Source organism: Macrobrachium rosenbergii, chromosome 36 (assembly GCF_040412425.1).
Source record: "Macrobrachium rosenbergii isolate ZJJX-2024 chromosome 36, ASM4041242v1, whole genome shotgun sequence".
Classification (NCBI taxonomy): Eukaryota; Metazoa; Arthropoda; class Malacostraca; order Decapoda; family Palaemonidae; genus Macrobrachium; species Macrobrachium rosenbergii.
Window position 1 is genome coordinate 5,187,491 of NC_089776.1, and position 18,311 is coordinate 5,205,801.

An 18,311-nucleotide genomic window follows, 5' to 3' on the forward strand; every position below is an offset into this window, starting at 1 on the left:
CCAGGTAATTCAGAAGTACGAGCTTTGTGATTGATCATGTATAAGTTTATTATTCACTCACTTCTACAGACCTAATCACACCATCAGACGATGAAACAGCTGGGTAACCTTACCCAATGAGAGGGAGGATCTATAGCCTTTCCCAGATGATCTTCTAAGTCTACCATCCTATGTCTAACCTTCACATTTGCAGAGATAATCACTAAGGTAAAATGTCTCTCTCTCAAGGACACTAAATAATCCTCTTGCTAAGAGTTCTCAAATTTTCTTAGCACTGATAAACTAATCTAAAATATTTGTTCTCTAAGATCACTTGAACTCATGAAATCTGGGTCATCAGTTGCTGAATTATTTAGGAGAGGGAAATACAAATCTTCGCCCATAAAGTAACATGGAGAGTCAAAAAGCCTCACAATCTCGATCAGAGAGAGATAAGTCAGTGGTCGAGAATTTATCACAGCTTGAAACTCAACAAGTAGAGTTCTCCAACTCTTCAAAAGGATACGTTTGTGTCTAAGACTTTTGGACAAACATCCACTTTAGAACATAATGAGCGTTCATAAGCCACATCCAGCAGACCAGGGCTCGCCAGTGTAATGAACTTCCAATTAACACAATTTCCTTCAAGGTATGACTTTACCTCTGGTTCATCCATAATTTCCTTCAGGAAATTATTAAATCCAACAAAATTCCTACCATTGTCAGATATAATCAGACTCGGCAGAGAATGATATGCTACAAAGCGTCGAAAAGCCAGTAGGAAATCGGAAGCAGTCATGGAATGAGTCAATTCAAAATGAACCGACCTACTCGTAATTACGGGTAAATGAACGCTGCGAGCCTTCTCGCAAACCAGTCTCTGCGATCAAAAACATTAATAGCACCAGTATAATCAACTCCTACTGATTGGAAAGATCTATCATATCTCCTCTTTCTGTGGGTAATGGTGGAGGAGGGAGCTTAAACACAACCGTTTCTTGGTCACTTCTGACACAAAACACACTTTGACAGAATCGATTTGATAACATCGTGCTTTGGTACCCAAAGGATTTCTCTCAGCAATACCAGTACAGGTGACACCTGTGGTGATGATGTACATCTTACAAATGTTCAACTATCAACACTGTTAGAAAATAACTTCTGGAAACTAATAACATTGGGCACTGAGTATCATAAGACATGGAAGCGTTTTTCAGCGACCCTCAGTTTAATTAGATTTCCTCATCAACAAATAAGTTCAACTGATTACAAATTACAATATCCATGGACACTCCATGTGAATTCTTATCACAGAGAGTACATTCTGGTGATGAAAATGTTGCTTCTGTTTCAAGGAGGACAAGTGCTTTCATTTCGTTAACAACAAACTTAGAACCTTTACTGCATTTATTAAGAAAAAGCAATGACCTCATGATACGTTGGCTGCCAAATTACTGTAACGTGGGATGTCAATTAATGGGGTTGGAGGGTTAACAAACTTAGGTTCTGAAAGAATTTCATTAACATGCACAGTTTCTGTACAATAAAGATTGGGATAATCGCAGTTAAAAGCCATTTGAGCCATTCCTATAAAGGAATTTTGCGCTAAATCTTTACTAGTACTACCCCTCTGGATAAAATATCCCAGCTGGATTATCCTTAGAGGGGTATACCGTAGCGAACTTGAATTCATTAATTTTAAGTGACTCTGTTTCGTACATGAATTTGCTATTGTTATTCTTCACCCAACTTGACCGAGAAACCATGAGTCACTCCAGAGTGCAAGGCTCAATCTCAAATCATTATTCTGCATTAAATCTTCCAATAAGTTTCTTTTACCCAAAGGACAAAGGCTGTCAATTCAAACGGAATAGTCTGTTTAGGAGTTTGGTGCAACTTTACACTTACTGACCAATGATGCTTACACTTCTCTTGAAATCAATCACATGAAGCAGCTCCATATGCCTTGTAGAGCATCACAAAATACGTAAGTGCAGGAGACCCTTCAGGATGTACAACAAACCTAAGAGCTTTCAACTTTCACCATTTCTAACTTTGCTTGCAAATTTCATCAAACCTTGAACATAATGATTCTGTGAAGGTCCTTCCACCGTAGTTACTCACAAACATTTAAGAAAATATTTACCTCTCACCTGTATTGGTGACAATAATCCTAGAGGATCAAACATTCGAGCTATTACTTGTGAGTAAGACCTTTCGCTTGGTTAAAGGTGCTATACTCACAATTTACTTCCTTCAGTGACATCTCATCTTGTCATTAAAATCTCTAAACTGAAACATTCACTCTTTCTTTGATAACATCTATGGTTCTGTTAAACTGTGAATCATTACGTACATTCTTATAGGAAGCATATTAGCATCTTCAAGAATCATTGTGCCTATGAATACTCATCCATCAAGATTTGACACATCATATAAAGTTTACTAAAATTGTCTACATAGAAATTCTTCATCAGAGATGATGCAAGGGGATTATCATGTAAGATAAATAGTACAAAGGGTTTGCTGCAAGAGAAAGGAGCATGTAGCTCCAAAACAAACTACACAAAACCGGTAAGTTACAGTGAGCTTCAAATCAGAGGATCAATTTATCATAGAAATCTGTATCCACGACAGTCAGGTGAAATGCCTATCATGAAGCTTTATTGATATCACAGAATCACAGCTGCACAGTTTGGAAACTCAGCAGGGCATCAAAAGTTTGTATTAGTTAATGAGGACCAGTTAATAAACGTCATTTAAGAGAAGGATTCTATTTAGCCTTGGAAGAAGCATTAAAACTATTCGAATACAGAGTTGTTCACAGATCCTTCAATACAACATGGTGGAGATTAAATAATGCCCACACACAATAGGGAGCCTGAGGAATTAATTCTATAAACCCAGACTGAACGTAATCTTGGATAATCTTATCATAATGAGCATACAAGGAGGTCGAATTCGAATCTATGTAGCGAGAATTTAATTGACCAATGGCTATTCTATAGTTAACAATTGAGTCTCTTTCATCTTTAAATGGCAAGACACTTCATACTTATTGTCAACCCTTTTTACTTTATCAGCAAAACCTTAACTGATTCTCTTTCTTCAGGACTAATTTCAGACAACAGAATACCAACTTGCTTTCTAAATCCCACATAATTTTCTAATTCACAGCAAGAATTAATAGGGATTTCACTCTACTTCTATTCTTGAACAACATACATTTGATGTAATAATCTCATTAGATTCTACATCGTCATAAGACCAACTAGGAAGAGGTCAAAATTGGTGCACCACCAAGAACTATTCAATATCTGCTGTTCCAGGCAAGTTGTGTTTGTGAATGAATTTTCCCATAGTAATCAGCTCAATGACTAATTCTATACCATTCACTTCATCAATTTAAATCATTATCTGCTAATTTTATGCCTTTTATAAATCAGAACGCAGCTGACTTACTTAAACACAGAGAACAAATTCTGGAATGTAACTCTATCGAATGCAATGGCATTAATGACAGTACGAATCTTACCTAGTCTCACCACAACTCTTACTATATTACAATTAACTTCCATGTCACTGCCAAATGGTTTTACCTTTAAGGCTACTGTTGCTATGGACGGTAGACTAAACATGAGCTAATTCCTTTGCAATAAACGTTCTTTGTGCACCAAAGTCAAAGTGCTCTCCCAAGGGGCGAAAATGTCCATTTCCTGACACAATTACATTAGCAATGGAAGAAGCAGTCAGAAACAAATCTTATTAATCTGATGATCATTTTGAAATAATTCATAACTACAGAATCACCTTTACTTACAGCACCTTTAGAATCATTATGAGATTTCCCAGAATTAACATTTGACTTACTAACATTAGTACTATTTACATCTTAACTTTGGTGAGCAGGTGTAACGGGTTTCTCATTTTCTTCAATCGTGGTAATGAAGTATCACATATATTACATTTCCAGTTTGTTTCTACATTCAGAGAATAAATGACCTCCTTTAGAGCAAGCAAGCACCGTCTTATTAAATATTTAACTCCTGTCCCTTCTACTATCAATGAGTTTTGAAAATCTTACAATGTGAGAGGCATGTTCAGATGACAAAGCACACAATTATAGGTAGAACTACTTTATTGCCTAGGCTTACTGTTACTTTGTTGTGCTCTCTGCACGTTTTTGCACATTTGAGGAATCACTTTAGAATAGTGCCTGATCACGTTTTCTCTTATTAGAATTCTCACCTTCAGTAACAAATTCATTAGTTATAAACATATTTCAAACCATAGAAATTTGCGCCAAATCCAGAGACATACTATTATGTTTATTAATATAGCCACATGTTTCAGGTGATAATTTCTCGCATATTATACTAGAAAATGGGGTTCATAACGGCCTCTACATCAAATTCAATGTGTTCATTGTAAGATAATCTTCTCATATTCAATTGAACGTGTTCAAATATAAATTTATATGACTGGGAAGAGGGACTAAATGCGTTAATTTGGATTATGATCTCGTTCAGTTTGTCCTTGTTATCATACTTATATTTTAAGATTATGAACCAGCCACGCTGCGATAAATTTGGCATTAGTGACGACTTGTAAACCTTCTATGGCTTAAAGGCATTATGTGGCAGCTCTGAGAATAAAACGTCCGTTGGAAATATCTACGATCGTGAACTAAACTGTTAAATATCATCCACAAAATGCAAGCCATTGTTCTTTGCCAATTAGGTATCTTGTTTGCAGGAGTTTAGGGAGGAGGGGTTGTGAGAACCGAAGAGAATAAACTGGGCTGTTGATTTATATCTCCGTCAATCGCTCATAGTTTCCATTGCGGCCAGCAATGTTTTTCATACACATCTAGTTATTTGCTCTATAACTTCTACATAAGCTATCTTATTCACTGTCTGTGAAATAATCGTCACATTCTGTGATAAACTATCTTCAAACAATCAACAAACTATCGTAAAGATAACGTTCGCATATTACAAGATTGGTACGGTATTAAGTATGCCAATGCAGTTATCTGTCTCATCAAACGATCTTGTAAGGAAATAATTTCCCTTTCAATAACTACCTAATCTTGGAATCATTTTCTTGTGCAATGGATCAATAAAAACTTGCTCAAATATCAAGTGTATGGCAAATTATCACAAACCTGATTAATATAACTAATCTTATTCATAGGTCGAATAACATTACTGAATGATGATAATTTGACCACGTGCTCTTCATCATACAAATACATCTGGTCAAAAAGCCTCTGGTCACAGCAGCCTAAGTTCAAAATATTTGAAATTCAACAAAATTTCTTCAAAGTAATCACTAAATACGAACAATAATGTTCCATAAACAATAGATTACTTGGCAAAACACTTCAAGTAATCATCACTTCACAAAATAAATCTAGTCACGAAAACCTAAGTTCAAAAATGGCTACGAAATTCAACAAGAATTTGCTTTACAGAGTAATCACTAAATACGAACAATAATGAACAAAAACAACTTAGATTACTTGGCAAAACACTCCAAGTAATTCAATACCTTACCCTGCTCACCAAATACTTTGGACACGATACCAGCCCTACATAAGATAAAACTTTGCAGCCATCCATCACCAACGTGAACTTTATCGTAAATTATCTTTAACATCCAAAAAAATCCTTTGTGAATCGTTATGGCATCCGGTTCGTTCGAAGGACCAAAGCAAAATACTACTATAACTAGCAAAGAATGTGGTGAAACTTTAAAGTTTTAGGCCCACATTCGGTACGATTTCATTCAACCTTAAGCCCTCCTGCCCTAGCTTTGAATGAGACCAAGTTGATGCTGAGAGTTTACTATTTACTTAAATGTACCATGATCAGAAACATTATCTTCTTTCAACAAGTGCAGTTGAGAAACAATCAACTATATTTCCTGCAATTCCTTTTGGGTGATGCCACGGGTTCATAAATACGCATTTAAAGTTTAACACATATAATTAACTCCAAAGGACACAACAATCATCAAGTTACATTAAGAAACAAGAAACTAAAATTAACATATTACTGCAAAAATTGACAAAACGTTACATTCTTTGATAGAGGAAAACATAAATGGCAGAAAGGGAGTTTCAGAATATTCTTATATGGAAAAATTACTGCAATCACGACGACAGTTCACGGTGCGATGGGGGCTGATTTTACGAGAATTTCTTCTACAACTTGCCTTTCTGGAGTTTGAAACAGGCAGAGCTTCATGTTTCCCACCCTGGAAGGAAAACTCAGGAGCAGTACATTGGATAGCACAGTTGTCACATCTACAAAACTACAGAGATTTACGTAACAAACCATCAACTAAACACAAACATTAGGATTGTTTAATCAATAACCCAACATACTAAGAGTTTAAATCCAGAAGAGCAAAGCAATCCACTGGCATGTGTACCACAACAAAGAAAACAACATATACATTCTCCACAAGGAAAGTTTGACAACACTGCAATCAGACGTCATTTAATTTTATAGAGATGGAATGGAAATTTGCGAAAAAGGTCAACACCTCTACTAATGTACTAATTTATACAAAACTCATTGCTATAGTTAATATAATAAAAAGCACTTCTGTCAGACAAACAATCACATCAACGTATTTTTCACAGAAACTGAGGAAATACATCAAAATAAGTATTCAAGAAAACTAGGAAATTTTGACTATAAAGAGATAAATGTGATTTTTTGACACTGATATCTCGTTTTATTCATAAAAAAATAACAGTCAGATTAATGCTGAAACTCACTTTAGATTTATCTTTGTACAAGTAGGTATAACCTTAAACTATTGATCAGTGATAAATAACGGTTTTGGGTTAGATGAAACCTGCGTCATAAGAGCTCAGGAAAAGGATTAAGAGACAGGAGGTGCCGATACAAAGTCAAGTCTAGTACTGGCCTGAATCTGAACCTCTGTGACTAGACCCCGAGTTCGCGCGACGGTGCAGATTGATATATGCTTTAAAAATATTATATGCACAATTGGTCAATTTTGTTTATCTTGATCTTTTAGTTTTGTCAGTTTTCTATGTTTCATTTCTTGTGCCGTTCTTACATTATTATTGCTGCTGTGCCAGTTAATTGGTTTCTGAGTAATTTGTGTTCCAGTACAAAAAAGTGCTTTTCAATGTCTGTCGGTTCAACATGAAGAAACTAGGTTGCATTTCAATTGGCCTTCGTTGCCCACTTGCCTTCGTTCACCTTCCAAAACAGTATCTTTCTATCTTCAACACACCTTCAGTTTCTCGTAGTTGGTCATCAGGTGTGACAGACAATGAGTTTGTGGGTGAACAAATACCGTCTAGGGATGAGCCGACTGGATTACAAGGATCAAGCGGCGCATCTCAGGAAACTGGTAAGTGGAGGCTGCAGGATGAGGCCATTCTCAGCCTGGGCTGCCGCCCTGACCTGTTGCTCAATGAGACCAACGCGTCTAGTCGTATGGTGGCCTCTGAGGCATTGTAGGCTAGTCACCAATGGTCAGGGCTTTCACAGGTAACAGACTAGGTGACCATTTTGATCGGTGTAGGCGGCCAGCAGGGGTTCCAGGCCCCCAGCCAATTGGTTCAGAGCAAATTTCGGCACATGCAAATCTTTTGGTCAAGTTGGGGACTGGATAGGTCGGGTTAAGTTAGGTTAGGTTAGCCCCTCTTGAGTAATTGGTGTAGGAAACATAGCCCTATGAGATTACTAAAAAAAAATCTACAGTTAGCCCTAGCCTAGTCTTTAGGATATGGCGCCCCACTTTTTTCAGGGGAAGGTCCCGGTACTCGGTTAGCCTACGTCTGGGGAAGGTGCGTTCAGGAGCAGGTGCAAGAGTAGTCTCTGGGTCTGGAGACATGGTGAGTGGTAGGCCTGAAATCTAACCTTTTCCAAGAATGCTGTTTCTCCTGACCTTACAGACCTTCCTTCTTAACCTGTGTTGGGCGGTGTACTACCCTGGCCGTGAGGCTTCACCCCTAGAACCTCAAGTAATACTGAAGTGTCCTGTCTCGGTTTCGAGGATTCAGAGTCTGTATCATTAGCAAGTGTTGTTCTGACTTGCAATATACAAACCCTGGGTCTTACATTAAATTACTTTCAGGCATAGGCCAAACGGCGTTGAACTTCAAACAAGGTGGTTAGGCAGTTAACTACTGTCAGGGAGGCGGGAGTACCGCCTGCCCAGATGTAAACATTCCAATTTGCTTTCGGCCGTCGTAGCGCACGGACGTTGTTCTTCGCCGCTCTCTGCCTGACAGCTTTCTTTTCTTCATCATTTGGTGGGAATATTACCTTTTCTTGTTATGGATATACCAACCCAAGCCTTCCTATCTGACGTGTATGTTTGGGGTGGGGAAAAATGTTACTCTTTCCCGGTCTAGAATCGACGCTTGGACCCACAGCCTCTGTACATCTTGCAGGGGCGTGTGTATTCCGCGGCGGCGACCCCTTGTAGTGAGTGTTGCTGTTGGTCCCAGGCAATGGGAGGAACCGGGGAGGAGAGCAGATTACCGTCGTGAAGCCTGCAAGGGTATCAGAGAGCGCCCCCGGCGACTCAGTGGTGGCGAAGAATGTGAACTTCTTTCTCCCTCCCGGCGAACTTCCCCTTCTTGCTCCCTCTCCCTCAGGTGAGGACTCCCCCTCCCCATCCTCTTTCGTTTCATCGTTTGTGGAAGGGCGTGGGGGAGAGTTGGACTGGGACATCCTCTCTGAGGTCTCTTCCCACGTTCAGAGGAATTTTTCCTTCGGACCAGTGAGGCTTCCTGTACTAACCCGACTCTCACTTCAGGTCTCAGGCTGGATAGCCAGGCTACAAGCCCAGCCTCAACCTGGCTACACCTGGGCCTGCCTGGCACGTCACTGGAGGACTGGCCTGCCCCGGCTGGTGACCACTCACTCGGCAGCGACAGCCACTACTACGGCCGTCACCATGTCAGGTTTTGCACAGCTCATGTCGGTAGCATCACACCTTGACACCCAGGTATCGGCATCCCCTGCGTTGCAACACGGCTGTACCTTCACGCCTGGCTTCCTGTGGCCCCACGTTCGTGAGCTGGCCCCACCATGGTAGCGTCATCTGTTCCCGTATGTGACTATCTCGCTGCCCCATTGCTGACCACTGGCCTGTTACTTCCACTGTTCCTCGCCTTAGCACCAGCCCGGCCTTCGTCTGTTCTGTCCCCATCCTTCCATCAGTCTGGCGTGGCCTGTGCGACTATCCACGCATTCGGCCGCCCACTTCTTGTTCCTGGCCGACGCGTGGCTGCCTCCACCCAGGCAAATGCTGGCTCGAGCTCTGCGGTCTCTGCCCAGGATGTACCTTCTGCTGCAGCCCCTCCTGCTGTTCCTGAATTTTCGGCCACGCTCTCCTGGCTTGGGGACCTGACAGCGTTCCTGAAGCAGATGGTGAAGAAGAAGAGGTCTAGGAAGGTGTCGTTGTCTTCATCTTCGTCATCATCGTCGTCTTCGTCTGCTGCCTCTTCCGCTTCTCCTTCCGAGGCTTCGCAGCCGAAGAAGAAGAAGCCTGCCTCTCCCCCCGCCCTAAGAAGCCTCGCACCAAGGCTTCCAAGGGTCTGACTCTTCCACAGGAAGACAGTGGGATCTCTCGTCGGCTCTTCGATCCTCGAATCCGGGAACTGCTGCTGGCCTCGGGTCAGTGGCATCGGGAGCCAGAGGCGTGCAGACCAGGCCTGCACCCCCCACTGCGCCTAAAGAAATTCCTGGCTATAAGGCCAGCGAGTCGGCGTCAGGTGCCTGGTTAGCAGCGGTTGCTCAAGTGCCGGGTACCCAGTGCAATCTGGGAGAAAACTTTCTGCCGGCCTGGAAAGCTAGGCGAACGAAGAAGCCGGGCATGCAGGTGCTCGGCTCTTCCTGCTGGCACTCCTTTAAGTGCCAAGTCAGGCTCTGGGATAGATGCCGGCCCGTGGGGCGAGCGCCGAGAGGTGGAGAAGAGGTCCCTGCCCGGAGTCTTCCTGAGAGGCTGCATTTTCCGAAGACTGGGGCGGCGATCGAGGAACCAACCTGAAGCTCGCCAGCCAACGCGGCTAAATCCTCCCAGTCCCGACCACATCTGCGCGTCCAGCTTGGCTCCGGGGCGGCGCTGCTCGGCTCGCCGAGCATCCGCTCTCCTCGGGAGAGATTGCTTCGCCTGGGCTCGCGCAGCCTCCTCGACCGAGAGCTCGTCATCACCTAGGGGTTAGTGCTGCTCTCGGCCCTGCCTCTGCTGGTTCTGCCAGTAAACCAGTGAACACCCGATCTTTCGCCTGGCCCCTCGCCCCTCCGGTTTCTTCAGAAGTAGCAGTCGGAGGAGGAACTCTGGAGAGTGTTCTCATCAGAGTTCTACCGCATGGGGGTACGAACCTGGCTCGGTTCTCAGCTCGACCAGGTCTTACGCCTGCGTGGTTCAGGAAGGTCCACGGGGGTCTGCCGAGGTTGTCCCTCCTGCAGGGAGAGTAGTTCGGAGGACACGCACTCTGGAGGGACTCGGGTCCTCTGCTGTATCACGGACACCCCGAAATACAGAGGACTTTGCGGAGGTTATCGCACTGATTACCGTCAGCACAGTGACCTCGGGGAAGGGACCACAGCCTCGTCTGTGGGTCGTCCGCGTCACGCCGCCAGATCGCTACCGGGGACCAGAAGGAACCCAAGGCCCCCGGTGGGGCTGCCGTAGTCCGCTTGCCGAGGGTGCTGAGCCGGAGTGAGCAGCGGTCTTTGTGTCTGGGCAAGACAGTTACGCCGTTTGATGCTGGTTAGCTTCTTCCTCCTCTGCTCTGCCTCAGCAGAAGCGCTTCTACACGCAAGTGGAAGGCGTTATGACTAACCCAGGTGTCCGGACCTGACTTCGTGGATCGGGTCTGTCGTTGCAACAATTGACTGCCAGAGAAATCATCTCCACCTCTCTCTCAGCAAGCTACAACTGGAAGCCTGTGTGTGACCTTCCAAGCTGATCTCTTAACAAATCTGTGGTTCTTCACAGTGCTCGAAGGTAGCTGCTTCCTCAGGCGCTGTGTGTGTACCTGGGGAGGAATCGCCTTTGGGAGACTGTGCTGAATCTGAGGGGTAAAGGCTATCTCCTACCTGCGCCCACCAGACTACTCTTGGTCTGTGGCGAACCTTGTGCTAAAGCAGAGGGATACTGTTCCTCTTGCTTCGCCAGGTCTGTAGGTCCCAAAGTCAGCTATAAGCCCTGCGGTGGACCATTGCTAGGTTCCTCCTCTCTCTTCCCCCAGGCTGGTGGACCAGCGCCCGTGCAATGACAGCGACCAGCTTGTCCACCAGAGCGGTAGCCAAGACCTCCCGGTCTTTGCATTCCACTGTGGCCTAGTCTTCCGGGCCAGGCTGCGCTTCCTCAAGCCTAAGTCCCAGTCTTGAAGGGATCGAGAAACACCTTCTTCTTCCTCGAAGAGAGCGGTCACTCCACGCCCCTTTTCAGCCCACTTTCTAAGCCGGTAAAGGGGGCAAGGGTAAGAAGAAGAAGGGGACACGCTAGGGGCGGCGTTCCCCCCCAAAAGCTGCCGAAGGTGGGGGGATGCCTGTTGAGCCATTGGGCAACTTGGCAGCGACATGGAGCCGAGACCTGGATAGTGGATGTCGCCGGGAGGGATATCTACTACCCGCCGAGTCCTCGGCCTCCTCACCTACTCTCGGTCCATCTCAGACTTATTTTCAGGATCAGTCAGAAGGACACTGCACTACAGCAAGAAGTGCAAGCCATGCTGAGCAAAGGAGAATTTGCTGTGAAACCGATGTTGGACCAGTCTCCAGGCACTACAGCACGTGTCTTTCTTGTAGAAAACCTCAGGGGATGGAGAGACTGGTCATGAACCTCTCTCATGAGGAACCATTGATTCACCAGACTCAGGTTCACGATGGAAACAAGCGCCAAACACGTGTAGCCTCCATCGGAGAAACGACTTCATACTTCTGGTGAACCTGAAGGATCGTATTTCCAAATACCCATTCATCTGTCCTCTCTCAAGTACCTCCGCTTTGTCCTCGAGAGTCGGTCTTCCAATTAGGGCACTTTGTTTCAGGCGCTCGACCGCTCCCCAGGTGTTCACGAGAGTGTTCTCCCTCGTGTCACCCGTGGGTCCACTCATGAGATCGTCTTCTGAGTGTCTTGGCGACTGGCTAGTCATAACAGCTCGCTGCCAGTTGCTACAGGACAGGATGTTTCCTCCCGAGTTTGGCGGGGATCTGGGGATGTGGTAAATCTGGAGAAATCAGATCTACCACCCCAAGCAGAGGGTTCAAAGTGCCATGGGCATGCTGAGTAGATATGGTGGCAGCGAGAGTCTTTCCCTCGGACTCGTATCAGCAAGTTCAGGCCAGGCAGCACAGCTGTTCGTGTGTCACGGCAAAGAACAGCCAGCAAACAATGGCAAGTAGTCATCTGTCACCTGTCGTCTTTGGAGAAGCTGAGTACCTCACAGGCGTCTTCACCTGCGGTCTCCAGTGGAACTAAAGGTGTGGTCCCAGTCCCAAGACCCCAGTCCTTCCTCATCCCTCTTTCCGAGGAGGTGAGGAAGGACCTTCGCTGGTGGTCAGACGACAGGAACCTCTTGATAGGAGTATCCCTGCATACTCCCCCTCCGGACATGCTTCTGTTTTCGGACGCATCGACTGAGGGATGGGGCGCATACCTGGAGAGTTACTGACTTTGGGAGTGTGGCACTGAGGCGACAAAGCACCTTCACATCAACATCCTGGAACTCAAGGCAGCCTTCCGCAGCCCTCAAGAGTTCGGGATCGGTGATGAGACCTCCGTGAGTGCTGATGAGTGACAATACACGGTAGTGGCATACGTCAGCAAGCGAGGATTGGTGTCCCACCAGCTTCATCAGTTGGCGATACGGGTACGAATGGGTAGTAGCTCACCCAGTACAGCTGTCAGCCAGGTACATTCAGGCAACCGCTTGGTACCCCGGTTCTGTAGCTCTCCTCTCCAGCGCAGAATTCCCCCTGGCTAACCTCTCGCCAACCTCAAGCAGAGCGGTTCCACCTGAGTGCATTCCCTGTGTCTTTGCGACTGGAGTTATCCACCATCTCTTTGCGAGTGAGAGACTTTACGCGCTTTACAGCAACAGAGATGGCAGAATACCTCAGAAAGTCCTCCACAGCGGTATACAAGGGAAAGTGGTCTGTCTTCTGTGGTTGGTGTCGTCGAAGGAGTCCTCACCGGTCAGGCTGCTGTTCAGCAGGTCATGAACTTCTCGTCTTCCTTCGCCGAGAAGCTTCTCTCACGTTTCAGCTGTGAGCTACCACGCTACTTTTTCGGCCCAGTCTTACGGCTGAAAGGGTAGACATCTCTCCTCCTCCGAATTTCTCTACTCCTTGAGAAGCCGAACAGTCTTGCACCCAGGGATCAGGCCCCCTGCGTGGAATGACTCGTCCTAAGAGCCTGACTCGTGCACAGTACAAGCCTTCTGAGTCGATCAGGCAGGGATCTGACCCTCCGAACCAGTCTTCTTGCTAGTCTGGCATCGGCCAGAAAGGGGGTTAGCTTCATGGACTTTCCTTTGATGTTCCCAAGACATAGGGGATGCCGCGTGGGTTAGCTCGATTTTGTCCTGGATTTCATGGCGAAGACTCAAGAACCCTTGGTCCCTGGCCTTGCAGTTCGAGGTCCTTCCACGATCCCCTCCCTGAGAGGACTTTGTAGGTAATGAACTGATGAGATGCTACTGTGTCTGTTAGAGTGCTGCGGCGCTATCTGAGAACACAAGCCTCTGGCCTGAGTGTCGACAACTCTTCGATTGCTTTTTGCTTTCGACCAGAAAGAAGTGTCCAGAAACACCATCTCTTTCTGGCCGTGAGGCGATGGGAGAGTGTACTCTTGCTGCGGGAGAAGATGGCACGTGCAGCCGTCCGAGCTCATGGGGTCCACAGCATTGGTCCGTTCCTCGCATTCGGAAGAATATATCGGTGTCACGAGTGAAGGCAGTAGTTTGATCACAACGAACTACTTTCACCTCCTTTACCTCTGGATGTTGCACACAGAATCATGAACGCACTTTTCGCCCAGGTCCTGTGGTGGCTGCTCAACAGTTGTGTAGCTTATCCAGCTCTCCTAACAGGACGATTTGCATCTACTCGCCTATGTTGTGCGGTTGTGATTGGAGATTGAATGTGGGTGACTGGCCTCTCTTCTTTCTCCCCATCCTGGCTCTCTTTACTGGCAGGGAAGCGGGCGTGCCGTTACAAGCTGGATCTGGCGATCGAGGCAGGTAAGCACATAATGGGAGCTCCACGTTCTGTTCCGTTCAGGTTAATAGAAGCAACCCACTCCTTCCTTTTGCAAGGGAGAAGGGCCATGACTATAAAGACAAACCCAATGCTTATATTTGCCTTGTGCCATCGGCGCCAAATTCTTCTAGCCTACTTTGCATGAACTGACGTTTCCTCTTTCATGAGGACCCAGAAGTCTGACAACTGTCCTGCTTTTCTTACAACCCGATCTTTGTCAGAGGCAGTTTTTCCCTTCCTCGCTCTCGACCAGGAAGGGAAGCTAGATAGTGAACTCCAGATAGTTCAGAGAGCTTTGTCAGATTCCTCCTCAATCAGTGAGTCTCCTAATGTAAGGACTGGGGTTTTGTATATTTGTGTTGGAACAAATAACAGTTTTCAAGTCAGTGTTTGTTTGTAACTTTGTGCACAAACCAGTCCTTTACACTTTATGCCCACCTCATGCCACCCCTCAATCTGATATCTGGGCCGAAGAGCAGGTGGAATGTTTACATCTGGGCAGTGGTACTCATGCCTCGGACAGTAGTTAACTGCCTAACCACCTTGTTTGAGTTCAACGTGACCGTTTCCAGCCCTACGCCTGAAAGTAATCTAATGTAAAGGACCTCGGGTTTGTATAGTTAGGAAAAATACAATTTACATTTAAAAATTGTTATTTTGGGTTAATTCTTGTGGAATTTTCACTTTTTGGCAAATCTGTGTGACCCGATAGCCAGGAAAATGTATCGTAGCTAGCTGAGATGGAGAGTTCCAGCGAAGCTAATGGTGGGAACTGTGGTAGGATCATCCGCCACCAGATAATATTTGGACCTGACAGATATCATATTGATAGATCAAGGGTGGAACTTTGTTCTGCAGGCAGGGTTAATGATTCCAAGAGCGTTTGTTTCTGGGGATAGGACTTTCTGAGCATTCTGTCCGGTTTGCCCATAATATGATTAGGGTGGGGATGATTGTATTCTTGTAATACTGTCAGTCCCAACAAGCGGGTTTGGCTTACACTTGGGCCACCGTAATTGTGTTGTGCCATCCTCTGTGGGATATGGTAAGGGGCAGACATTTGGGAGTCAGCTCTCACTGGTGCTGGTGTTGGAAGATTAAAAGTGATGGAAGGCTAATGATATCTTTTTTAGATTTTGAGGTTTACTTAATTTTTTTTTATTTGAACTTTATGAGCAGTAAAAAATTAGATACCCCAGGACCCTTTGATGGTACAGTTTCAGTACAGATGATCTGCACCCTCCTCAGAGATTAAATTCTCCTATCTTGATGACCGTGGATAACTGCAGAGACATGAGGCCTCTGCTTTGGAGTCTGCTAGAGTGCAAATCAGTTGATGGCAATGCTAGAAGACCATTGTGTTCCTGTCGATATACAAAGATATACAAGCCGTTAGTCTTTACATAGGAATATACTTCAGCGGCTGAGCGGCTGTTTAACTTTCAAACAAAGTAGTTGGAGGTGACACAACTACCCGTCTGACTGGCGGAGTCCCTGCTGCCTGGACAATAACATTCCTTTGCTTATAGTAGATGCGATGAGGCCTTCATTTACCACACACACACACTACTCTCTCTTACTTGTATAGCTTTGTTTCCCTGTGGATCTTCTTTTTTTGATTTATATTGATTGTGATTTGTGTATTGCAGAATGCCATGCAACCCATGAATCATCCAAACCTGGCGTAGGCGCGTAGTATATAGCCTGGTACCACTTCTAGACCTTGCTGCCCTCCTACTGCTCCCAATTGATGTTGACCTCATGTCACTCTTTACTAGTTGCAGGCATGACTAATCCTAACTCCTGTGTGATGAGTGTGTAGTCTCTGAGTCGCCTTTGCAGTTGGTGAAGTTTTCCTAGAGAGGAAATATAGAAGAGGGTTTCCAAGGCTTCATCTGAGGTCATACACTGCCCAACTAATTCCATTGGTTGCTGTCCTCCTTCAGGAGAGATCTCCCCTTTGTCATCTTCCCTTGCTTTGTCAGGTGGAAGTCGGTGTTGGGAGCGTCACGATCAGGATGACCTCTGCTCAGAGGAAGTATCCCAGCAGACAGAGGAGACTACCACCCTAACCCGGCTGTTTCCTCTTCAGGAGAGACTGAGACTCAGGCCTCTGCTCTTCCTCTGTGTACAAAGCGTGACTGCTTGCCTCCTGCATAGCTGCCCGTTTGCTCCTGTCGCTGCTATTGTTGTTCCTGCAACTCCTCTGCCTGGGCTGTCCTGATAGCCTGTTGCTACTCATGATAAGTGAAATAAAGATTCAAGTACCCCTAGACCTTTTGATTGTACCAACTTGGCACAGTTGACGACCGCTGGAGCCTACTCTGTCAAACTTTTAGAAAATCTAAAAGAACCTAGTCTGAAACCACTGGAACTATACTGCTCCAGTACAAACTCGTCAAAAGAATTAAATATCATCTTGACCCAACCTTGACTCACTTGACTCCCTCTTTTTGGTGATGGAAGTTGGTCAGGGTTCTAACATAACAACAGAATGGAAAATTTCCCCTAAAGTTAGAAAACTGCCTATTAAACAGACATTCAGCAGCAGAAATAATATTTAGATAGGTAAGAGAAAGACTTAGCTTTATAAGAAAACCACAACAGAGGAGATCAGTCCGAGGACACTATGTCTATAACAACATAATGGATAATATAAATGTAAAATTAAAAAACATAACACTAAGAATAGCATTCAGGGTACCATTGTGTTTCCTGAGAACAGTGTGAACCAATTGAAAGAATATTCTCTTGGACTCCCTTAAAAAAGATATCCCAGACTCAAGATTGTAGAAGGTATATAATACACCGAGTAAACAAAAAAATGAAAATGTTAAAAATCACAAAAAATACAGATTGTTTCGACACAATATACAAACCCTCGGTCCTTTACATTAAGAGGTTACTTTTCAGGCATGGAGGCTGGAAGCGGCGCGTTAAACTCGCCAACGGGTGGATTGCGTATACCTCCAGACAAGTGGGATACCGCCTGCCGGTCTCAAGCATTCCAGTTGCTTTTCGGCCGTCATGTGTTGCTGGCGATGTTTTAGGTTCTCTCTGCCTGACTGTCGTTAAGCTCTTATTATCCGGTGGGTTCTTTCTGTATTTTTGTTTGCTGCTCACGTGTTTGATATTTGTTAGCCTGACGATTTGTGATAACGCTAAGTAAGCCATCGTTCCTATGCCTGTGTCTTGGGTTTGTGACCAGGGCATAACTGGAGTAAGCGTAACCAAGTGGTAATGCTTCTCTCCGGTGGCCTTTGTTCGTAAATACTGGCGCCCCTGTAGCACCGGAGATATAGTTTGGCTCCCTACATCCATCGGGCGTAGAGTTAGTTCCCTTCTTGGGCTTCACGCCCTCCGTTTGTAGGGGCATCACTAATTTCTTCTACTTATGCTGAGTGTGCTTGCCGCTTGCGTTTCTCAGATTTGCGGGCAGTGGGAGGTTCTGCGAGGCGTCGTCGATAAGTTCCTTCCAGCGCCCTTGGTAGCCTCCTCTCCGTCCTTTTTTTCTCTTCCGTAACCTGCCAGGTTCTTCCTTCTCCTTAGTAGATCTCTTTCCTTAAGCCTCTTAAGCTTGATCCGAGGCGAGAAGGCAGGAAGGAAGCGTCGGCGACCTCATCTAGAGTACCTCACTCCTGCTGCGTCGGCGCTGTTCCCCTTGTAGCGGGGAGAGGAGCCTCCCTCTACCTAATCATCTTTTATTTTTTCTTTCAGGTTGACAGTAAGTCATGAGCCAGCGAAGTAGTTGGCTGGGTATATCAAAGAATACCTTGCATGAAGCAGTCCCTACATTCATTCAGTGTTGCTTCGGGATCGACCACAATACCTGATTAGATGACATATTTCCACGTTGGGATCGCTCTGACTCTGTTCCCGCCGATGTAGATCGATCCCACTGTCATTGCTGGTTTGTCATGTATGCTGTTTTGTGCTTCCTGCGTATCTGTGATCCATCTGCTCCTACTTGTTCCTGTGTTATGCTCTTATCAACTCGGCGACAGTCTCTGGGTGCTCCTGGTCTCCTGCGCGGCCGCCTGATCGCTCCTGTCGCTGCTG

The 18,311-nt window shown here is 45.3% G+C and overlaps 1 protein-coding gene across 2 annotated transcripts in view; it reads left to right on the forward strand.

Moving 5' to 3' along the window:
• Positions 1-6,939: 6,939 nt before the first annotated feature.
• Positions 6,940-18,311, forward strand: part of RfC38 (replication factor C subunit RfC38) — a 230,369-nt gene continuing 218,997 nt past the window's right edge. The window contains exon 1 of one of the 2 annotated variants that reach the window (XM_067134414.1): positions 6,940-7,377. In XM_067134414.1, coding sequence (XP_066990515.1) covers positions 7,297-7,377 — 81 coding nt within the window. In that variant the 5' untranslated portion in view covers positions 6,940-7,296. The remainder of the gene's footprint in view (positions 7,378-18,311) is intronic. The other variant, XM_067134415.1, reaches the window with a different exon arrangement.